The 25,260-nt window shown below is 39.7% G+C and overlaps 1 protein-coding gene across 2 annotated transcripts in view; it reads right to left on the reverse strand.

Annotated features, from left to right (window-relative positions):
• aifm1 (apoptosis inducing factor mitochondrion associated 1) overlaps positions 1–25,260 on the reverse strand; it is a 49,924-nt gene that overhangs the window by 23,104 nt on the left and 1,560 nt on the right. The window contains exons 1-5 of one of the 2 annotated variants that reach the window (XM_048544139.1): positions 23,113–23,137; positions 17,488–17,624; positions 13,138–13,243; positions 5,478–5,510; positions 784–911 (exon numbers count right to left, since the gene is read on the reverse strand). In XM_048544139.1, the coding sequence (XP_048400096.1) occupies positions 784–911; positions 5,478–5,510; positions 13,138–13,243; positions 17,488–17,624; positions 23,113–23,122 (414 nt within the window). In that variant the 5' untranslated portion in view covers positions 23,123–23,137. Of the gene's footprint in view, positions 1–783; positions 912–5,477; positions 5,511–13,137; positions 13,244–17,487; positions 17,625–23,112; positions 23,138–25,260 lie in introns of those variants that run through there. The other variant, XM_048544138.1, reaches the window with a different exon arrangement.

The following is a 25,260-nucleotide window of genomic DNA, read 5'->3' on the forward strand; positions in this document are numbered from 1 at the left end:
CTTACATCCTCATCTCATTCTCAGTTTCACCTTTAGTTTTAATTCCTGTTCTACATTTTTTTTTGACAAAACAAAGAATCACATATTAAGTACTCTAACAGGTTGGGACCTGTGATCAGTGAGGTTCCACAGGCATCAGTACTGAGACTGCAATGGTTTACAATACATATTGTAATGACTTGGAGGAAGTAAGCACACGGTACTGCAGCCGAATTTGCAGATTCCCTCAAAAAAAAAAGTGGAAAGGCTGGTTGCGAGAGGGATACAGTTTTGTTTTGAGGGAATACAACACAGAACTAAAATTTGCTGCTATAAATTGAGAATACATTGTCTTTCAGGCTAGTGCACTTGAATTTACTTTCTCCCTTCAACTTCTGAAAGCTCTGCATCCTTCTTGAAATAAGGTCCCACTGGGACTGGCCAAGTTTCAATATTTGCTCAAATGTCCATTCTCTCAGAGATCCTGAAGGCTACACAATATCAGCCTGATAGTCAACTGCAGGAGAAGTGATCCAGTCTTCAAGTGACTTGCATGCATTGGCCTCCAGAAGATGTCACTAAGCAGCAATCAAGAGCAAGCAGGCCAGGTGATTTTCCCTTCTTTAAAAAGGAGGTACTGAAATCAGTTGCAGCTCTCCAGTTTCTGCCCTGCTGCCACAGCAGACATTGAATGTAAGGCTCTCTTGATTACTGCCTTAATCATCAAAACATCATGGGGACGCAGTCATCCAAAAATAAACGTAATTAGACTAACGTCTCATGCAAAGTGAAATCATTACCAACCCTTGCTCCAGGATCTCGAGCGCGGATAGATCTAGCTGCTGCAAATGAAGCAGTTCCACCACCAATCAGAAGATAAGGAGCATGAGATGGGATGTCAGGCCTAGCACTGACTGGCGTAACTATTGATGCTGTCAGGAGAGAAAGGAGCATCTTTTTTAACCAAATCCTAACTGCACAGTATTCAGCATTAGCAATAATCTTATTAAAACAGGAAGACCTCAAACAAAACAAAACAAAACAAAATTTATCAAAAGAAAATTAATTAGTAATAGGTAAAATTTGCATCTCCACTAATGTTTCCAGGTGACAACATATTCAGAAACACAAAAGGACTCCTCATAGCTATGAATGTTGTTTCTAATGGATTTCATCAACTGTTTACAATTAGCATTTTTAAATTGCTTCTTGGAAATGTTCTCTCCATGTTTATGAGGCCAATCAATTAAAAGGATGGTAATATCTTTTCGTAGAAGGATTGTTTTACTGAAAAATATACTGGATCCTTTATCCTGTCATCATCATTTGCTCTCCTACAGTTAACAGGGCAATTAAACTGCACACAAAACCAATCATGAACAAATATGTTGAACTTCTTCATCCCTGGTATCTGGGTCCTAGTTTTCTCCTTTATATATATTTAGCCCCGAACTAGATTACATTTTGGCTAACAGCATCATTCAAACTTTTATAAAAATACTCTTTTACAACAGGCTTTAGTTTATTTTTAATGAGCTACATTAATAACATGAAATAAACAAGAAAATTAAAGTTCAAAAAAGCAAGATGTGACACCTGAATTGATGTAATCAAGTGTAAAAAAAATGACGTTGAGATGTGTAACTACACTGCTCAATTACTGAATTCTTGCTTAGTCATTTAAACAGGGTGCTCACATACATTTCCTTACTAGTGAGAACAGAAGCAAGCAAATTGCTAACTGCACTTTTAGTGTTGGTAAGATACGCAACACTATGTTTAACACAAAATGCTATTATAGTGTAAAAATGATCTTTTCAGAGCAATATCAACTGTAAACAGGTAAAAATACATTATAAATTGTAAATCCAAATATATAATTGATCTAATATTTGAACCAATTTGGTTTAAAGATTTACAAAAGGTCCTATTAGCATTTAAAATACTGTGTGCGCTTAATGGGAAAATAAAGCGAATCAGGACCCACCTTATCTTTACCATTTTCAACTGTTTGAGTTGCTCAGTTCCAGAACAATTGGCTTTCATTGAGGCCTACTGAGGCACTTCCATGATAAACCCTTATGAAACTTCAACGGAAGCAGGAGATTCTGCAATCACGAACCATTCGACAAAAATTTGCCCGTCGTGCTAGGTTCAGAGCTATTTCAGTGCTATACTACATTACAAAATTATAGTCTAGCTAGAAGACCACAAGATATAGATATAGAAGGCAGCCATTCAGCCCATAAAAACTGTTCTGCCATTCATTGCTATCATGGCTGATCCCATAATCCTCAACTTCACTTTCCCGCATTTTCCCCAAAATGTTTGATTCATTTACTGATTAAAAATCTGTCTCTCTCAACTCTGAGCATATTTAATAACCTAGCCTCAAGTGACGTCTGCAGTAAGTAATTCCTCAGACTTACTGCCCTCAGGGAAGAAATTTCTCTTTATCTCTGCCTTAAATGAGCAACCCCTTATACTGAGACTATGCCCTTTCGTCTTGACTCCCCAAAATGGGGAAGCAACCTTTTGGCATCTACCCTGTTGAATCCCCTAAGAATCTTGTATAAGGCCCAATCCACTCAACACTTCCTCATAATATATTCCACCCCATACTTGGTAACTGCCTAGTGAACATTATGTGACAGCCTCCAATGTGAGTATATTTTTCACAGTATTCCAGTTGTGGTCTGACCAACGCTTTGTACAGTTTTAGCAAAAACTCTCTACTGCGATATTCCATTCTCTTTACAAAGGCCAACATTCCATTTGCCTTCCTCACTACCCACTGAAATTTTATGCTGGCTGTTTGAGGTTCATATATGTGGATTCCCAAATTCCTGCACTTTGGCTTTCTCCATTTAAGTAATTTTTGGTATTTCTATTCATTTTGCTAATGCCTATCCTCGCATTTTTCTATAGTTCATCTGCCCAAGATTTTGCCTATTTGCTTAACTTATCTATACCCCCCTGTAGTCTCTGTATCATTTTCATTATTTTTGTGTCACTTGCAAACATGGCAGTACATTCATTTCCCTCATCCAAGTCACTAATATTGTAGATAATTTTGACCCTCACACTGAACCTTGTGGCACTCCACTCCACAGGGTGCCATCCTGAAAATGTCCCCTTTATCCCAACTTTCTGAATATGAGCTAGCTAATCCGCTATTCATGTTGCTGTACCATCTCTAAAACCATGGGCCCTTATGTTATTAAGTAGCCTGTTTATACTACCATACGTCAATTGTTTTCTGAAAGCCCAAATATATTATATCCACTGTATCCCCTCTATCTATCTTGATAGTTATCACTCAAAATTTACTGTAAGTTTTTGAGGCATGACTGCCCCTTCATGATGTCATGCTGACTCAGCTTGATCACATTATGTATTTCTAAAATAATCTGCTAATAGATCCCTAATAATAGAATCTATCATTTTCTCAATAACAGACATTAAGCTCCTATAGTTTTGTTTTTGTATCCTTCCCTTTATAAAGGGAAGGCCATAATAATTAATCAGCTCTGCTCGAGTTACAGACTCTTCAACAGTGGAAAACATTCTCACATGTTAACTGTAAGACCAAGACCATAAGTATCCAAAGATTACAGCTAGATACAAAACTACCACCTCAAATTCATCACTGTATTACCTGAATTAAAGTGATCAAATACAAAGACCCTATCGCTGTTGGAGGGAACAGAAGGCGTGAGGGAAAAAGTGCGGGAGGTAGCTCGGACCTGGTTGAGGGCCCTGTCAACAATGGAGCTGGGGGAATCCTCGGTTGAGGATGTAGGTGGACATTTCAGAGGCTCCCTTGTTGAAGTTTTCCTCATCTGAACATACTCGACGGAGGAACTGAGAAAATGGGATGAAGTCTTTAAGGAAGTGGGGTGTAAGGATGTATAGTCCAGGTTGTATAGTTCCATCAGTTCTGAGGAAGGGTCACTGGGCCCAAAATGTTAATTCTTTTATCCTTCACAGACACTGCCAGACCTACTGAGCTTTTCCAGCAACTTTGTTTTTGTTCCTGATTGATAGCATCCACAGTTCTTTCAATTTTTAAAAAACTTAATAGATCTTCAGTTCCCTGATTTCTTCCTCACTCGCTTTTAAAGATTATCTTGCTACTTTTACATCTGCAGAAATCATTCCAGAATCTACCGAATTTTCAAAGATGATCAGCAACGTTTCAATTACCTCGCCACCCACCAACTCTACATCAGGTCCTTGGGATTTATCCACTTTCAGCCCCATTAATTTCTCCAGTACAACTTCTTATTAAGACAAATTTCCGTCAACTCCAATTTTCTTTCTACATACTTGGATCTCTAGTTCTGGGAGAACGCTCTTAATTTCTTCTGAAAACAGACCCTAAATAATCATTTCGCTTCTCTGCCATTTCTCTATTCAGCATTGTAAATTTTCCTGAGGCTTTCATTAAACCTACAGCAGCTTTTACAATCCGTTTTAATGTATTTTTCAAGATTGCATTCACGGTCCATTATTCCTCTCCTTATACATTTCTTGATCTTCCTATGATCACAGTTACTGTTATTTTTGGTATCTTTTAAGGTCTCTTCTTTTAACTTTGTACAACCCTGAACTTCCTTTGTTAGTCACACTTAATGAAATCTTCTGAGTCTGTGTACTTTAAAGGAATGTATAGTTACTGTAAATCATGTCATAGCTCTTTAAAGAATATCCATGCCTATCCCGTTTCCTTGTAATGAATATTCCTAATCCACCTCAGTAAATTTGTTCCTTCTGCTTTTGTCATTTCTTTATTCATATTTAACCCTTGCTTCAGATTGAACTACCTCATTTTCAAGCAAAATGTAAAACTCTATCATATTATGGTCAAATATTCCTAAAATTTCTTTTACAAGGTTATTAGTTAGCCCTTTTTCATTACGTAATATTTGATCAAAAACAGCATGTCCTCAATATGGCTCAACACACTACGCAAGAAAACCATCCCTAACACACTCCAGAAATACATCCTCCACAGCTGCGGTGCTCAATTGGTTTACCCAATCTGCATGCAGAATCATTAGCTAACACTTTCTCAAATTTCCATCTACATCCTGCTATCTGCATTATAGCTGGCAACCACGTGATAAACAAAACTCATTAATATTGAAATAATATTTTTTCTTTTCCCGCCTTTCTCTTCACAGTTGAAAGTACTGGAATATTGATAATAAACAGGCAAGAGATAAGATTTCAAGAGTTGCAATGGGTTTGGTTTGAAGCTTGAGGTCTAACTTTTCAAATACCATACATGCAGTCCTACATATATTTCTGCAAAGATAAAAGGACAACTTTTATTCCTGATCCACCTCTTTATACAAACCATAAATTAATTTGGCTGCATCAGAAGCTGAAACGAAGAAAATCGTGAAAAACGCTGAAATTAATTGCTGGATTATATAGCTGTGAACAATGTCACGGACTGGAAGAATAAGGCAACAATGCAATTCAGGATTCACCTTTATCTGCCGGCACCACCTCTTCTTTCTCACCTAAATTTGTAAGAAAGCACAAATTACCATTTCTAACACTTATAACTAAAACATCATAAATGAGCATGTCAGTTCTAAGACTCATTAGAATGAAATCAAAAATAAATTTATCTTTCGCTATTATAAAACTCTTGTAATAATTATTCATACGGGAAAGAAGACGAACATTAGAATACAAATTAACTAGGGGCCGTCATTCTTTTTAGATATTGTGCCATTGGTTAATTGTCTATGAATTTCATCTTCCTGTACTTTCCTTCCAGTTTACTGCAATAATGAAGGTGCAAAATACTGGTGTTCTCTGCAGCTAACAAGTTATATTTAATGCAAGATAAACTGCTTGTAGCATAGATTTTTTTTACTAGATCAACAGAACTTGAGTGGCAGTTTTTTTAAAAATTCAATTATTATGGAATCAAGCATACTACTAATCATTTTGTAAAGGTCCTGGTGTCTCAGTCATTAAAGATTGTTATGAAGTTGGGTAGAGTAATTGCGAGGTGGAAGGCAGGAAGCTAAAATGTGTGGTTACTTTAAGAGATTTGTGTTTACTTTTGAAAAATAATTTTTGAATGTCTGTGAGCAGCAGCTGAAGTTGTTCACACACACAACCTGAAAAAGTGAAACAAGTGTAACAAAAATAGCCTTAAAGGTGGCAAGCAAAACAGCAGTCCTTTGATGTGATAAGTTTGAATTCAGCCAATTAATTTATACCAAACTCAGCAGTTCAAAGCAAATTGAATTTAAATTTGATGGAGTTGACAACCTGAAACCAATCATAAGAAATTGATTATGTCATTACAGGCATACAAGATGAGGGTATTTGGAAAACTGCAAAGACCCAACTCCCGTTTGAAAGAGAGGCAATTGCCACCTGCCAGAGTTAGCACCATTCAGCTCTCAGAGAAGGTCCATCTAATTAATCAAAGTTACCACAATACTTTAGCTCAAAGTCCTCACTGAAGAAATTATAGAAATAAAACATTCCTGACAGCAGAATTAAGAAAAGAAAGGTGTTTGTGAAGACAGCAGAGACAAAACAATATTCCAGAAGACAATCTCTCCAAATTCGCACAGATTAAGATATGATTTATTGCTTCTTATTAATTGGGATTATATTTGTGGGCCTTGACTTAATTAAGCAGCATTCAAGTAGAATTTAGGCCAGTTAAGTAGTAGTTAGTAGTCTTGGAGGGAATTTTAGGTTTGTTAGTAATTTTGTTAATTTGTTCACTGCTGGGTTAAATAAATAAATTGTTTTTTGTAAAGTGGAGATCGGGGATTTTTTTTTCTTTCAACTGCTCTTTCATTAGATTACAAGGGGAAAGACAAGCTTTTCTGGGTGCTTCAAGGAAAATCAGAGGGGTTCAGCCATTCCTGTTCATATCAAAAAAATTAGGAGCTCGTCCGGGACATGGTGGGTTCAAGTCTGGGATCTGGACAGTTCTGGACTGATTTAAACAGACTTGAGGATTAGTTTTCTAGATCTTTAAATAAAATTTGTGTGAGGAGAAAATGTTTAATTTTGGTTACTCGTAGTAGGCTAAATTAAAAATGAGGGAAATGGCTCTTAACATTAAGGATGTCTGGGGTTTGAAGATGTTTCCCAAATTTGCCAATAAAGTTTAGGAAAACAGCGCAAGAATATACTATTAGAATTAGCCACCAGATTGGAGTTGGGCTTAACTCAGGATAAAAGGGAAGCTGGAATTGTAATGGAGTTAGTAAAGCACTTGAGTTTATCAGAGAAGCAGCCAAGTGCAGTGGAGTTAGAAAAACCTTAGACTGCAAATGAGACAACTGGAGTTTGAGAATGAAAGGAAGGCAAGATAGTTTTAATTACTGTTTCAAGCAGAAGAAAGAAATGCCATGTTAGAAGACAAAGAAAGGGAGAAAAGGTACTTGGTTGAGCAAAAAGAGAAGAGAGAGAAAGAGCGTGAATTTCATAAGTTGCAAATTGAACAGGAAAGTCAATTTAATTGGACGGAGACAACGGTAAAAGAGGGGTTTAGTGAGCAGGAGGGTGATGAGCAACCTATTGTAGCCAAAGACATGGTAGGAGTACATACAAATATGTTAAAACATTGTCAAAATTCAATTATAAAGATGATGTAGAGACCTTTTTAATTCATTTGAGAAAGTGGCTCGGCAGATGAATTGGCTAGAAGATATGTATGCAATGTTAATTCAGACTAAGTTGGTAGGTAGAGTAAGTGAGGCATTTGCAGCGCTGCCAGAAAAGGTGTCAAGAAAAAAACCTAGAGGTAAAGGATCAGGCCGAAATGTTCAGTTCTGTAAGGTTACTGGAGTTACAACAAAAAGATGAGACAATAAAAGATCTATATCATAAAGCTGACTCGGAAAAGGAATCAGAATGTATTCCCACGGGTTATTATCTCAAGGATATAATCCTAAAGTGAAAATGGAGACCTGAGCAGCTTAGTGAAGAGAAATGGGCAGAAGTGCACCAGGCTGTGTTCCCAGTAGCATACAGACAGGAAGTATTATGGGAGCACACAAATTACCCCTGGAAGGTCATTTAGGAGTGAGGAAGACTCAGGCTAAAATACAAATGAACTTCTGTTGGCCAGAATTGCATGAGGATATTGTTGAATTTTGCCGAATCTGCCATACGTATCAGACGGTAGGATCAAGCAGTCATAAAACTAACACCTTTCTTGCCAATTCTAGCATTTGAAGAACCTTTCATGAGGGTAATGATCGGTTGCATAAGTCCCCTAAAACCAAAAAGGGGGAAACCAGTATTTGCTAACCATAATAGATGTGTCAAAAAGGGCTGTGCAAGAGTTGGTTGCTTTCCTTACACATTACGGCATACCCAGGGAGATTCAATAATTTAGACCATGGGTCCAATTTCACTACCAAACTATTTAAGATGTTATGGGTAGTTTAGGCATCAAACGCTTTAATCAAGTATGTACCATCCTGAATTGTAGGGAGCAGTGGAAAGGCAGCATCAGACCCTAAAAACCACACTGAGGGCTTACTGCCAGGATCAACCAAATGACTGGGATAAATGTATCACATTTGAGAGGCCCCAAATGAATCAACTCAGTTTACTGCATTCGAGTTCATATTCGGAAACGAAATAAGAGGGCCTTTAAAATTAATTAAGGAAAAGATGATAGGGCTTCAGTCAGAGATCTCAGAGTTGGAGTATTATTTATCTGAGGTGAGACAAAGGTTAAACAGAGTTGGTGAATTAGTTCGACAACATCTGAAGGTGGCACAGCATTTGATGAAACAAGAAGCAGATAAGAAATCTAAAATTCTGATGTTTTCCCGGGGGGGGGGGGGGGTGGAAATAAAGTATTGGTTCTATTAGCAGTGGTAGGAGACCCCTTCAAAGCAAGGTATAGTGGTCCTTAGCAGATTGAGAAGAAGTTAAGTTGAATTTTCTGGTAAAGATGCCAGCTAGAAAGAAGTTTTATCAGGTATATCATGTGAATATGTTGGAACCCGAAGTCAGGGACTGGGAACCAGAGAAACAGGCACTAATTACTGCCCTCAGACTGAGGAATCAGCATCTGAATCATTTGATTTTGATGTGCCTCAAAGTTAAATATGATAATATCTTTATAAAATGGGATAGGATAGTGAGCTGTCTCAGAACAGAGGACTGAACTGAAAGGTGTTTTGCAAAAATATTAGGTCAGCTTTGAGAATAGAATGGGGAGGACTAGTACTAGAATGCAGGAGGTTGAAGAAAGGAATGCTGTTCCAATAAAACAACAACATTGTTAATGGCTTAATCCTCAAACTTGCTCAGGCACAGGCGGAAGTGGAAGCGATTCTACAAGAAGATGTTATCAAACCCTTGTCAAAGTTATTGGAATTCACCGATCATGTTGGTTCCGAAGCCTGATGGCACTCAACAGCTCGACTTGGATTATCAGAATAGACAACAGATGCAGGAGTAGGCCATTTGGCTCTTCGAGCCAGCACCACCATTCATTATGACCATGGTTGGTCATCCACAATTAGTATCCTGTTCCTGCCTTATCCCCATAACCCTTGATTCCACTACCTTTAACAGCTCTATCCATCTCTTTCTTGAAAGTATCCAGAGACTTGGCCTCCACTGCCTTCTGGGGCAGAGTATTTCATATATCCACCACTCTCTGGGTGAAGAAGTTTTCCCTCAACTCTGTTCTAAATGGCCTACCCCTCATTCTTAAACTGTGCCCTCTGGTTCTGGACTCACCCATCAGCGAAAACATGCTTCCTGCCTCCAGAGTGTCCAATCCCTTCATAATCTTATCTGCCTCAAACAGATCCCCTCTCATCCTTCTAAACTCAAGTGTATACAAGCCCAGTCGCTCCAATCTTTCAACATATGACAGTCCTAGCATTCTGGGAATTGACCTTGTGAACCTATGCTGCACTCCCTCAATAGCAAGAATGTCCTTCCTCAAATTTGGAGACCAAAACTGCACACAATACTCCAGGTGCGGTCTCACCAGGGCCCTCTACAGCTGCAGAAGGACTTCTTTGCTCCTATACTCAATTCCTCTTGTTAGGAAGTCCAGCATGCCATTCAGCAGACTTCACTGCCTGCTGTACCTGCATGTTTGCTTTCATTAACTGACGTACAAGAACACCTAGGTCTCGTTGTACTTCCCCTTTACCTAACTTGACTCCCTTTAGATAGTAATCCGCCTTCCTGTTCTTGCCACCAAAGTGGATAACCTCACATTTATCCACATTAAACTGCATCTGCCAAGCATCCCTCCACTCACCTAGCCTGTCCAAGTCACCTTGTATTTTCATAACATCCTCCTCACATTTCACACTGCCACTCAGCTTTGTGTCATCAGCAAATTTGCTAAAATTACTTTTAATGCCTTCATCTATATCATTAGTGTATACTGTAAACAGCTGCGGTCCCAGCACCGAACCTTGCGGTACCCCACTGGTCACTGCCAGCCATTCTGAAAGGGGCCCATTTATCACTACTCTTTGCTTCCTGTCAGCCAGCCAATTTTCAATCCAAGTGAGTATTTTGCCCCCCAATACCATGTGCCCTAATTTTGCTCACTAATTTCCTATGTGGGGCTTTATCAAAGGCTTTCTGAAAGTCCAGGTACACGAAGGTCAATGCCGTAACTAAATTGGACTCATACCCAATTACAAGACTGGAGGACTGCGTGGAAAAAGATGGGCAAACCACCTATATCACCAAGTTGGGCTTACTCCAGGATTACTGGCAAGTTTCTGCATTTGGGATACCAAATGGGCTGTGCCAATTTAAAATAGTGCCCTTTGCTATGAAGAATGCACCAGCTACAATTCAAAGGCTTCTGAACAGATTTGTGGCAGAATTGAATAATTGTGCTGTCTATATTGTGATTGTGACATTGTGATCTTTAGCCATTCACGGACTGATCTCATGGTGCATTCGGCAGAGGTCTTAAAAAGACGATGGGAGGCAAAACTGGTTATAAACTTAGCAAAACTGGATTAGCGACAGCAGAAGTGATATTCTAAGGACATAACATCGGACATGGTAGGATAACCCTGAGCAACATAAAGGCGAAGGCCATTGAGAAATTTCCAAAACCATCCTCGAAGAAAGAGGTATTTCGATTTTTAGGACTGAGTGGATTCTACCAGAGGTTTGTACCAAACTTTAGTAGCCAGGTACCAACACTGACGGATTTGCTGGAAAAAAAAGGAATTTCGGTGGATAAAATAGCAGCATTTGACAATTTAAAAGCCGTATTAACCACCACACCAGTTTTAGCTACAGCAAATTTCTTCAAACCCTTTAAAGTTGCTTTCAATGCCAACAAGAAAGAGGTTGGAACTGTGTTGATGCAAGAGAATGATGGCAGAATTAAAAGGCCAATTGGATATTTTTCTAAGAAACTCAATAGTCAGAGATAAAAACTCGATGGTTGAAAATGAATTATTGAGTTTGGTATTGCCTTACAACATTTTAAGGTTTATGTTACAAACAATACTTCGGAGACAGTTGTGTATACAGATCACAACCCTCTCACGTTTTTGGAAATAATTTAAGTACAAAAATATGGGGGTATTTCATTGGGGTCTTATGTTACAAGCGTTTAGCTACCAAATTGTACATGTTGCAGGACAAAAAATGTTGCATGTGTGTTATCGCAGGTTCAAAGAAACAGTTTAGATAAGACAGAACCGGTATGGTCCAATATTATACAGTTGAATTTCTATGAAAGGTATGACTTTAGAGTACTGAATTAACACTACTACCATGAAATATATAAGATTTAGAAAACAAATGAAGCCCATCTTTTCATAACGATGGTTTATATTTTCTTCAGGGGAAGATGTTACAAAGGTAGGAAGAGTAATTGTGAGGTAGAAGGCAGGAAGCTGAAATGTGTGGTTCCTTTAAGAGATTTTTCTTTAAAACAATGAAATTCTGTGAGCAGCAGCTGAAATTACCAGTACAGACAGCCTCAAAAAGTGAAACAAGTGTATCAAAAAGGCCTTACAGGTGGCAGGCAAAACAGCAGTCACATCAAAGAGTTTGAATCAGCCAATTAACTTAAAACCAAATTCAGCAATTCAAAACCAAATGAATTTAAATCTGACAGAGTTGACAACCTGAAACCAATCATATAATAAGAATTTCATTATATCATTAAGGGTACATAAGATGAGGACATTTGGAAAATCAGAAAGAGTCAACTGCAAACTGAAACACAGTCATTCACCACCTGTCAGAGTCAGCACCATTCAGCTCCCACAGAAAGCCCATCTGATTAATCAAAGTTACCATGGTATTTTAGCTCAAAGTTCTCACTGAAGAAATTATATAGAGATAAAACATTCCTGACAGCAGAATTAACAGAAGAAAGACATTTGTGAAGACAGCTGAGATGACAGAATATTCGAGAAGACAATCTGTGTGAACTTGGAGAGATAAAGGTATAATTTATTGCTTCTTATTAAGTGTATCTTGTCTTTATGAAACAACATTCCAGTAAAATGTAGACCAATTAGGAAATAGTTAGTAGTCTCAGAGGGAATTGTTGGTTTGTTAGGAATTTTGTTAATTTGTTCATTGTTGGGTTAAATAAATAATCGTTTCTTATTACTTGGAAAGTGGATATCAGGGATTTCTTCCTTTTAACCAATCTTTTATTAGATTACAAGAGGAAAGACGAGCTTTTCTGGGTGCTTCGGGGGTAATCAAAGGGGTTCGGCCATTCCCTGTCGTAACAACATGGTGGCAATTGTTGTGCAGAGTCATATTGGCGAAATCAACTTAGGGCTCATTACAGTGTAAATCAAGCCAATAATATCAGAATTATACCAGTGATACCATATGTAACCTCAATCAAATCAGGCTTGGCAGGAAGTACAAGGGAATGTGTAATCATACAGGCTTTTGAATTCTACCTGCAGTCCGGTGGTTCAGGTGGAAAATGTGAGCTAAGTCAAAGGGCACAGATTATGATTCCATGGCAATGCCCCACACCCCAAAGTCAAATAGTCTGCCAGTTCATACTTTCCAGATTCACAGTTTACAACTTTCATCACAATTCTAAAGGGCCGCTGCCAAATATAAAATGGCATCCCTGCAGGACTGTACTTTTACGGGAGTAATAAGCATACAGACTTTTTGTTGACAATTCTTCAGATTTCTTTTCTGAAGTTGATCTTGAAAGTATTTCTGCTACTCTTTCCTTGTACCTTTCTCGATCTTCTTTTATTGTCCTATATACCTGTCAAGTAATAATATTAATAAGCGGTTAGTTCAATCATAACAGTTCAACAATCCAAATTAATAATCAAGAGTCCAAAAATGCAACTTTCTTGCAATCTTCCATTTCTTTATTTTGCTATCATTCATTTAGCTTTTACAGTTTGTCCTCATGTAAAAATTGTGGATGTGAATCACTAATTCCCACAGAAGTCAATGTTAAAACTGGAGTTGGTTTCCTTCAAATATTTCTTGCCTAGGAAAAAAAGTACAGGTTAAATCACTACAAAGTATATATTCAATATTCTTTGGGCCTTGATGCAATAACTTGCAAACACAGTAAGTCATTAAACATCGTACAGTTAGGTGTTTACACTACAGGATCTTTCTCAGCAGAAAACATCTGTAAAACATGAAGATGAAATGATGTACATCCCCAAATGCCTAAATACATAAATGAAATTAGTTAAAATGAAATAAATTTTAGGAAAGGAACACAATACAGAATAAATTTAAACAAATATTAAAATAACTCTCACCTGATGAATTTTTAATTGACCCGGCTCCATTTAGACTCAGAAATTGGTAAGTGCGAGTAGCAGCTTAAATCCAGAACTTCCTGCACATACTAAGCTTCTACCTCAAGATAGAGCTCAGGGCTTCAGGGCAGTTCAAACAAGTCAGGAGAACAGTGATGCATCAAGTCTCCGGTGATGAGAAGACATTGGGGACATTAAAAGGTAAGACCAGATGGTAGTAATGAGAGAGGAGCTGAGGGCAGACACAGGAACAAGGGGAAGGTGGGGAGGCAAATAGGAGGAAAATATAAGCAATGCTGGAGTACCACCCAGCTGTGGCAACAGTGACTGGGGATTTTATAAGAAAGAATTGAGATTAAAATCAGAGCTGGAGAAGGAAAAGAGACTTTAGAACTGAGGGCAGGAGCAGAAGCACTGGGGAAAAGGAAAAGATAGCAGACAGGTCACAGAACAAAGTCTGTGGAAAACAGCATTAAAATCAAACTTGCAACAGAAAATAGATATATTATCACAACTTCACTGGCAAAAAAGTGAAATGGCGTTCACAATTTCAATGTTAAATCACGACTTCCTGGATTGTTAACAGTAGTGGTAACAAACTTCACTTGCATACTGTTTTAACCATGCCAAATGTTCTTGTTCTTCTGGCAGTCCAGCAAGTGAAGACAATGCCAGTATAATACAAATGAATAGACCAGCAAATCCAATTGTGGAGTTTCACATGAATGATCTCAGTTTGGATATTACAATTGGCTTGAGTACTCTTGAGCTGGAATGAGGCATGGAGCAGGACAGAAGGGAAAGAAAAACAGGTGGAAAGAAACTTAAGTGGAATGATATCCTCCATGATTCAACAGCACATCAATGCCCATTGCTAGGCGAATGCACGAACTGGTGATTCTGTGGGAAAGCTTACAGAAGGATGACCAATGTTTGCAAAATGCATCTCAGCATTTTAGTGCTTTCAGGAAGCGGATAAGAGAAAAAAATTTCCTTCATAAATGCTCATCATGCAAAACATACACACATGACTACTTCAAGATAATAACTGTTAATTTCATCCCTAAAATAAATGAACTTCGGCTGAAAAATAGTGCTTCAGCTTCAGGTATCTGAAGCCAATGTATGGTTGGCATTATGCACAGCCAGGGCTAGAAGTAGGAATGCAGTTAATTAGGGCAAAGGTTTAGGTACAGACCAGAGCAAGCAAAATAGATTAATGGAGAGGTACCAGTAGCTCAGATTAGAGAAAATAAGGTTACATTTACAAATGCCAATGGCATTGTAGAAAATAGAGCTATTTATCTTTTATTTATTTCACTTACTTCAGGCTGTTCTAATGATTATTTGTGGATTATAAGATATTTGAGATGTATATTTCTGGGATGATCTTATATAAAATTATTGCGGTTTAATCAAGATTCATTTAAAATTAAAATCAACCTTGGTAGGCGTCAATACATCCAAAATAAAAGAAAAAAAAATTGTTTAAGATATCTCATCCAGATGGAAAATAACAGCACAGGTGCGAAAGGAGGCCATTCTGCCCATTCAGTCTATACTGCTATACCATGAGATCATGACTGATTGAATGAATCTTAATTTCACTTTCCTGCTTTTTGTCCATAACCATCGATTCCCTGACAGATTAAAAATCTGTCTCATCTCATTCATTAATACACAATTACCCAGCCTCTACAGCCCACTGCGGTAATGAATTTTAGATTCACTGTCCTCAGAAAAGAAACTCCTCCTCACCTCTGTCTTTTCTGGGTGACCCCCTTACTCTCAGAGATAATGCCCTCTGGTCTGACTCTCCCTCAGAGAGATACACCTTTCAGTACCTACCCTGCCAGGCCCTCTAAGAATCTTATATGTGTTTCAGTTTGGTCAGCTCACGTTCTTGTAAACTCCAATGAATATAGACCTACTCAACCTCTCTGTATTTTAGATCCATCTTATGAAATTCTAGATTGCTCTTCCTTAAATAAAAAGGAAGAAAACTGTTCACAGTATTCTAAGTATGGCCTAACTAATGCTTTGTATAGTTTTAGCAATACTTTTATACTCTGATCCCTTTGAATACAAAAGGTCAACATGCCATTTATTTTCCCTGTTATCTGCTCAACGTACGATTTTTATGAGGACTCCAAAACTCCTATGTGCTAAAGCCTTCTCCATTTAAATAAGTTCCTCTATTCTTCCTAATTATGCATCCCTTGCTTACTCACCTCAGCAATGCAGTCACTTGCATTGATAAATCATCTTTAACCTCAGAAAATGGTGAAAGGCGATCAACAGGAGTGCAATTTGAGAGAACTTGACATCAGAACAAAGGAAGTGAAGATGCGAGAAACAGGCTTCGAAAAGAAACTTTATACTGCATGATAAAAGGGCGCTGATTAGTTGGGCCATCATTGACATGGAGATACAGCAAGAACACTTAATTGTCAATCTTAATTTTCAGATCAAGAATTTGATTCCAATTGGCATGGGTGTTGCCATTAAGATGCAGCAGAGATTGGCTGTCTCCACAACCCTTTTTGAAAAAGTTGCAATCTATATGAAAACCTCGTGAAAATGCTGCCCTTTATGTCGCTTTTAAAGCTTGCCCCTATCACTTTAAACCTATGCTATCTAGTTTTTGGACTCCCTCACACTGGGAAAAAGACCTTGTCTGTTCACCTTATCTATGACACTCCTGATTTTATAAACCTCTATAAGGTCACCCCTCAGCCTCCCACACTCCAGGGAAAACCGCCCCAGCCTAGTCAGCAGATAATACACTGTGGAGCTGGAGGAACACAGCAGGCCAGGCAGCAGAGGAGCGGGAAAGGTAATGTTTCTTCAGAAGGGTCCCGATCCAAAACATCAACTTTCCTGCTCCTCTGATGCTACCTGGCCCGCTGTGTTCCTCCAGCTCCACACTGTTACCTCTGACTCCAGCATGCGCAGTTGTTGCTATCTCTGAGCCTTTTCATCACCTCCCCAACAGCTCAAATCCTCCAATTCCGGCAACATCCTTGTAGATCTTTTCTGAAAGCTTTCAGGTTTCGCAACAGTCCTACACTGCAGAGGCTGAGCCCCAGCTCTCACATAACCTCCTCCTATCTCCCCCCGCCCCGTCAACCCACCACTGGACCATGGCCCACCATGGAACATCAACCTCTGTTCAAACAATCACTAACCTCATTCCATCTTGTGATTTCCCCTCCACAGTTTTCAAGTTCGTTGACCCCAACCCTGCACACTTCTCTACAAGTGCCTGGAATAAATTATGGCTGCTGTCACTCACATCTTGCAAATTGGAAGGTAAGTTAAACAGTCTTTTGCATTCACAGGGCATGCCTTCTCCACTTGTATTGTTTTTGAAAAGAGAATAAATTCTGTTCTTACGCATTCACCCAATATATGAATTTTAGAACAATGAAGTGAACTGAAAACCCCACAACAATATGAAATGAAAAAATGTGCTACTGCAATAAAATTTATAATCAAAAAGCGCTCTAGAGGCCAATTATATCAAGGGAAACTGTTAAGGAAAATTACATGATTTATGTATTCTACATGGTCTTTTATAATCTGTCATCCAACTACCTTAATTACCTAAACAGAAAAATACAACGCATTTAAAGAAGACAGAGAAAACCCTGAGTGGAAGAAAAAGGAAGTTGCCAACAGAAAGAGTGAAAAGCTCATTCCTTTTATTAAACATGCTGCTACTTACATATGCACCAGCTCCTAAACTTGTCAAGCCAAAAAGCACAAAATAAATTGTGCCTGAGCCATGAGGTTCAATGCCACTAGCCATTTGTCTGTTCATTTGATGGTCTATGGGAAGCTTCCATCGTTGTAACAAAGAGCCTGAAGGATAAAATTATTGCAAAAAGGTCAGAATTTGATGATAGATTCTTAGACAATTATGAAAGGCTGGAAAAGAGGAATAAGATTAGAATTCTATCAAGTGAAGCTCACAACCACAAGGACATCTATGTCAGACTCCTGCTTGTTGATTACAGCTCTGCCTTCAACACCGTTATCCCTTCCAGACTGATCTCAAATCGGTGTAACCCTGGTCTCGGCTCTGCCCTCTGCAATTAGATCCTCAGCTTTCTGACCCAAAGGCTGCAAGCAATGAGGATAGGTAATTGCACCTCCTCCACCAATAGCGCTCAACACTGGAGCCCCCCAAGGAGGTGTCCTCAGCCCCCGACTGTAATCCCTGTACACCTGTGTTGCAAAATTCCAAACGAATGCCATCTACAAGTTCACTGATGACACCAACATAATAGCATGGATATCTAACAATTAGTCAAAATAAAGAAGGGAGCTAAAGGGCTGGATGATGTGGTGCAATGAAAGCAACCTGTCTCTCAACGTCAGTAAAATTAAAGAACTGATCATGGACTTCAGAAAGAAAGGAGGGGAACATGCCCCCATCTACATCAACAGAACTGAGGGTGAGACAGTGAACAGCATCAAGTCCCTCAGAGTGACGATAACCGACACCTGTCCTGGGCTTCCCATGTAAATGTAACAGTCAAGGTGACAAAACCACTCCTCTTTCTCCTTCGTCAGCTCAGGAAATTTAGCATGTCCACAAAGTCCCTCACCAACTTCTACAGATGCACAATTGAAAGCATACTGTCCAGATGCACAGCAGCTTGGTGAGGCAACTGTTTTGCAGAAGGTGGTGTGCACAGCCCAGACCATCACAGAAGCCAACCTTCCATCCATGGACTCTACTTACATGGCTCGCTGCTGTGGAAAGGCAGCTAATATCAAAGACCCATTGCACGGTGGTAATGACTTCTATAACATCTTCTGTCAAGCAGAAGCCTGAACACACAAACTAACAGGTTCAGGAACAGCTTCTTTCCAGCCATTATCAGACTATTGGATGTACTCGCACCTCAAATAACGTGACCTGCATGCCTCTAAGTTTTTTTGATCCGTACATCCTTTGTTTGCTGTGATCCGCCCGTATTCCTTTAAGCAAAGCTTTTCAATGTATTTCGGTACATGTCAATAAAATCAATCAAACTGAACAACCTCACAACTTGAATATTATACATATCACCAAAAAATTGAACCATTAATGAATTAAGAAATGACCACTATCCAGCTATACAAGAGAGTCACACAGTCAGGCATCACAGAATAATTTTATTTACTAAATGGTAAAATAGGTTAAAAGCATAAGAAATAGAAGTAGATCATATGGCTTGTTGAGTTTGTTCCATTATTCAATACAATCATGGCTGATGGCTTACCGAACGCATAGATTCATTTTATGGTTTATACTAAGTAACATATTTACTTCTGATTTTATATTCAGATCATACATTAGAAATAATAAAGCAAATGGTTATTAAGCCTCTACTTCATAGTGGACTTATGTAATTCAAAGAGCTTCAGCAGACCTGTCACCTTGGACTAGTTTTTGAGCAGACAGTCTGCAATCATTCCCAAATGCTTTAAACTCTGTATTTGAGATTGGGGTGATGTGGAAATACAAGTTACAGGAGTCATTATAGAATCATTGAGCCACTGTCACTTGGAGGTCATGCCAGTTCTTAAAGTGATCCAATTAGCTTCACTTCCCTATTTTATTGTTATAGCCTTGCAAGTTACTTCTCGCAAGCATGCATTGAATTTCCTCTGAAATTATTCATCATTTTGCTTTCATCACCATTGTAGTGACAGTTCCAGGTCAGTATCACTAATTGTACAAAAAGTTGTTCTTTACACGTCCCCTGCATGTCTCACCCAAAATCTTTAACTTATGTTTTCGAGTTATTGTACAAACAGCTGAGACCACTCATGCTTTTCATCCGAACTTGCTGCAATGTTTTACACCTCTATCAAACCTCCCAATGTCATTTGCTCCAAGGTCAACAACCCCAGCTCTTCCTACTTCTGTTCTTTCAAGTCATGAATTGCAATTTTCGAAACTCATTTCTCATTTCAAACCTGTAAGAAACAACACTGGTGAATTGTTTCAAGTTTATAAAGCTACGCTTCATCTACAGCACACTAAGTAATACAAAGCAATCAGCAAATTACTGATTTATCTGCGTAAGACACTACCCATTATATCCTCGTTTAAAATGCTTTCATTTCTCCCCCAAGAGTAGCTTAAACTGTATCAAAGACAAATGCAGGGCAATGCATAGCCTGGCAGTATTTAGAAGGCCCTAAGAATTTCCTTAGAAAGTAGCAGCGTATATTAGAACATGACAATTTTGTATTTCACAGTTTTTGCAACACACTAACAGATTATAGGTAGATTTTCATCCTTACTGAAACATGATTTCTATAATTTGCACAGCAGAGTTGGTAAGGTGCAATGATGCAAAAACAAGTATGTCAGACCTTAAACAAAATGAAAGTTCTACAATATAAAAAGACACACAAGTTATATTAATATAGTGAAAAAAGTTTACAAATAGGCCAACAGATCTAGCCATCGAAAATTTTGAAATGAAAGATGGGACAAAGTACAAATCAGTTATTATAAAGTAACACTTTAATACACATATTAGAACTTTTAAAAGTTCTTTCATGGGATATGAGAGTCATTGGCCAGCACTCGTAGTCTATTCCTAGTTACTCTTAAATGGCGTGGCTTTCCAGGCCATGTCAGAGGGCAGTTAAGAGTCAACGCAATTATTATGGATTTAGAATCATATGTGGGCCAGATCAGATAAGGATGGCAGATTGCCTTGCTTAATTGACATTACTGAAACACAAGGATATTTCCAACATGGTCACTGTGGTTGACACGAGCTTTAAAGTCCAGATTTTATTTATGGAATTTAGATATCACCAGCTGTCAAGCATTAGCCTGGGCCTCTGGATTATAAATGCTGCAATGTGACATCTAGTCACCTTCTCCCCAAAATGAGGAGTGATGTGGAAGAATAACAGCAAGATCAGAAGGGCAAACAAGAAACATAAAAATGGAGAGTTGAAAATATTGGAAAGAATATTAATAAGGATTAGTGTAAAAGTATAAAGTAAAGGAACAGTTGCAGAGAGTAGGACCACTCAAAACTGAAATGAGACAAAATATTAAGGCTTAAGAAAGGACTTCCCACTATGATCCCACATGTGTCTTCCCACTGCAAACTCAGTGAGGTTGAAAATTGTTGTGAAACCTTGGTGGTAGTAGTTACAAGGGTGCTGGTGGGCAGGGGTGGAGTGACCAAGGAGAGCAGGGGATAGTGGAGATAAGACCTACGGGAAAGGTTTATGTGGGGGTGTTGGAGCTCCTTTGTGGGTATTGCTCCCAACTTGGGATCTCAGCTCCAGCTTTGGAAAGCCATGGATTACAGTTACTAAGATATATTAAAACAATTATTTTGTATGGGCTTTCACAAATGATGGTGGAAGTAAGTACATGATGATTAACGTGGAACAACTGTTAGTGGTTTTGAAAAGGATTTCTGGGGAGAAGAAATAGAATAAATAAGGTTATATCACTGGGTTCAGACATGATATGCCAGCTGTAGACTGTAGTCAGAGAGGAGGTAGCGGAGGCCCTAGCCATAATTTTTAACTAGTAAATCCGGAAACTGCAAAAAGGATCACAGCACAGTCAATATAAACTGCTCAAAAAAATTGCATTTACTGAGCAACTTTCAAAACATCAGGACATTCTAAAGTGCTTTAGAGAACATTCTATATTTTTAAAATGCGGCTGGTGTAGATGTGGGAAGTGCAGTATCCAAACTGTACAGAATATTTTCTAATTAGCCTGTTTACATGCATTGACACACCTTTGGAGCAAGTGGGAGTTCAACCCAGATCTCCTGGCTCAGAAGTAGAAGCATTACCACGGCACCACAAATGCCCCCACCCAAACTGTACTCAAAGTCTCACAAGTGGCAACAAAATAAATGATCAGATAGTCAATATCTGATATTTATGAGTGATAAACAGCAGCCAACACAGCAATTAAAATCTTCAAATAATGCCATGGAGATCTTCACACTCACCCGAGAACCCAGATCCTTGATGAGAATCCCTACAGTATGGAAGCAGGTCATTCAGTCCATCAAGTCCATTTTGACCGTGTGAAGAGCATCCCACCCAGACTCAGACCACCACACTATCCCTATAACCCCCACACCTACCATGGCAAATCCAACTAACCTACACATCCCTGGGCACTACTGACAATTTAGTATGACTAATCCACCTAAGCTGCACATCTTTGGACTGTGGGAGGAAACCAGAGCACCTGGAGGAAATTCACGCCCACATCGGGGAGAGCATGTAAACTCCACACAAACAAATAGTCACCCAACGCTGGACCTGAACCCAGGTCCATGGCACTGTGAGGCAGTAGTGCTAACCAGTGAGCCACTGCGGCACCCCATTTTTTTAAGAACTTATCTGAAGGACGCTATCAACAATGTAACATTGACTCAATGCTGCAAGCAGAGATTACGCACTAAGTGCAAGATTGCAGCTTGAATGCACAAACTAGTAACTCAAAGGGGAGTGTGCCGTACCCTATACACTGCTGCCATTTGGAGAGAAAGATAAACTAACTATGCACTAACATTATTTGGAAGGAACAAAACAAAAATTGTCCCTGAAGAAAAACTATGAGACACATATTTGGAACTAAAGGTTCACAAATGTCTCCTGGGCGTGATAGTCTGATGGCCTAAACATAAATGGCTATAGAAATTGTGTATGCACTGGCTGTAATCCTAAAAGAAGAGTTCCTGCAAGTTGGGAAACAGTAAGTTTAATGCCACTTCGTGAAAGGAGGGAGGCAAGATTAAGCAGGTCAGGCCTATTCTCAGTGGAGTTTAGAAGAATGAGAAGTGATCTATTGAATCACAAGATTGTAAGGTCACTGGGCATTGTAGATACTGAGAAAACTGCCCCCATAGAGGAATTGATAAAAGGGGGCATAGTTGCAAAATAATATGTTGTTGATTTAAGATGGAGATCAGGGGGAATTTCATTTCTCAAAGAAACATGATTCTTTTGGAAATATTTACTTAAAGAGCTGAAGGATTACGTGAGAAACACTGATTTTTCAACTAACAACCAATGGTCGTAGACAATAAAGGATGAAACAGCAATTGACACAAAAATCAGATGATCATTGATATTACTTAGTAGTGGAGCAAATTTAAGGTGAATATGGGTCCACCACTTCTCACATTCTTTTGTAATTGTGAGAAAATGTCTAGAATTGATCACTTAACATAAAACTAATGAGCATTTAGCACTGTTTTTGAAAGGGCCCTTGACTGTATCCATCTCATTTCCACATTTCTGCTTCACCCTTTTCCATCCCTCCATGACTCTACGTTTCTCTTGTCCTTACCTTCTACCATTTTCAATAGGTCATTCTCCAGATTTCATGCAATTCCTGTAGCACACCACCACGCTTTTGCTCTGCCCACCATCTTGATCATTATTGCAAAGTGAGTAGTCCTTCTGCAACAGAGATAATGGGAACTGCAGATGCTGGAGAATCCAAGATAACAAAAAGTGTGGAGCTGGATGAACACAGCAGGCCAAGCAGCATCTCAGGAGCACAAAAGCTGACGTTTCAGGCCTCGACCCTTCATCAGACAGGGGGATGGGGGGAGGGTTCTGGAATAAATAGAGAGAGGGGTAGGCGGAATGAAGATGGAGGGAAAACAAAATAGGTGGAGAGGAGACTATAGGTGGGGAGGTGGGGAGGTAGGGAGGGGATAGGTCAGACCAGGGAAGCCGGACAGGTCAAGGAGGTGGGATGAGGTTAGTAGGTAGGAAATGGAGGTGCGGCTTGAGATGGGAGGAAGGGATGGGTGAGAGGAAGAACAGGTTAGGGAGGCAGAGACAGGCTGGGCTGGTTGTGTGATACAGTGGGGGGAGGGGATGAACTGGGCAGGTTGTGGGATGCGGTGGGGGAAGGGGAGATTTTGAAGCTGGTGAAGTCCACATTGATACCATTGGGCTGCAGGGTTCCCAAGTGGAATATGAGTTGCTGTTCCTGCAACCTTCGGGTGGCATCCTTGTGGCACTGCAGGAGGCCCATGATGGACATGTCATCTGAAGAATGGGAGGGGGAGTTAAAATGGTTCACGACTTGGAGGTGCAGTTGTTTATTGCAAACCGAGCGGAGGTGTTCTGCAAAGCTGTTACTGAATCCATTGTACCCGGTATGGTTTCCTCTACATTGGGGAAACCGAGCGGAGGCTTGGGGACCGCTCTGCAGAACACCTCAGCTCGGTTCGCAATAAACAACTGCACCTCCCAGTCGCAAGCCATTTTAACTCCCTCCCATTCTTCAGATGACATGTCCATCATGGGCCGCCTGCAGTGCCACAAGGATGCCACCCGAAGGTTGCAGGAACAGCAACTCATATTCCGCTTGGGAACCCTGCAGCCCAATGGTATCAATGTGGACTTCACAAGCTTCAAAATCTCCCCTTCCCCCACCGCATCCCACAACCAGCCCAGTTCGTCCCCTCCCCCCACTGCATCACACAACCAGCCCAGCTCATCCCCTCCCCCCCACTGCATTCCAAAACCAGCCCAGCCTGTCTCTGCCTCCCTAACCTGTTCTTCCTCTCACCCATCCCTTCCTCCCATCTCAAGCCGCACCTCCATTTCCTACCTAACCTCATCCCACCTCCTTGACCTGTCCGTCTTCCCTGGACTGGCCTATCCCCTCCCTACCTATCTTCTTTTCTCGCCATCTTTGGTCCGCCTTCCCGTCTCTCCCTATTTATTCCAGAACCCTCTCCCCATCCCCTTCTCCGATGAAGGGTCGAGGCCTGAAACGTCAGCTTTTGTGCTCCTGAGATGCTGCTTGGCCTGCTGTGTTCATCCAGCTCCACACTTTGTTATCAGTCCTTCTGCAACAGCTTGATGCACTCTTGACACCATCAACTGTTTCCATGGCACACTAACCAGTGTATACACCAATCCACTAGTGAGAGGAACATACTAAACTGCTTTGCAGGACATCTTTATTCAGTCTGCCAGTGTAATCTTGAGTGCCTGCTTGCCTGCCTTCTTAATTCTCTCCCTCTCCACCCTGAGCCTCTTATATTGATCACATGAAGTTCAAAGGGCATCTCAATGAAGACAATCTCATTTTTTGATTAGACATCTTCAACATGTTGGGCTTAACATTAAATTTAACACTTTCACACCATAAACACTGCCCATAATCATTAATCCAAATATCATGGGCTGGTGATCGTTGGTTTCACTACCACTCTTTTGCCTTGGTCATTGTCTCTTCTGTCGTTTCATCCCACCACAGAGATGTACAATACAGAAAAAGGTTCTTCATCCCATCGCATCTGCCACTTAACCAGTCAAAAACAAACAAACAAACAAACAAACAAACAAACAGTCAGTCACTTCACCATTCTAATCCCATCTTATAGCGCTGAAAAACAGTCATCTGGACTTGAAACATTAGCTTGCTCTCTCTCTGTGGATGCTACCTGGTCCACTGTAACTTCTAGAGTGT

This window comes from Stegostoma tigrinum, chromosome 15, assembly GCF_030684315.1.
Source record: "Stegostoma tigrinum isolate sSteTig4 chromosome 15, sSteTig4.hap1, whole genome shotgun sequence".
Taxonomy (NCBI): Eukaryota; Metazoa; Chordata; class Chondrichthyes; order Orectolobiformes; family Stegostomatidae; genus Stegostoma; species Stegostoma tigrinum.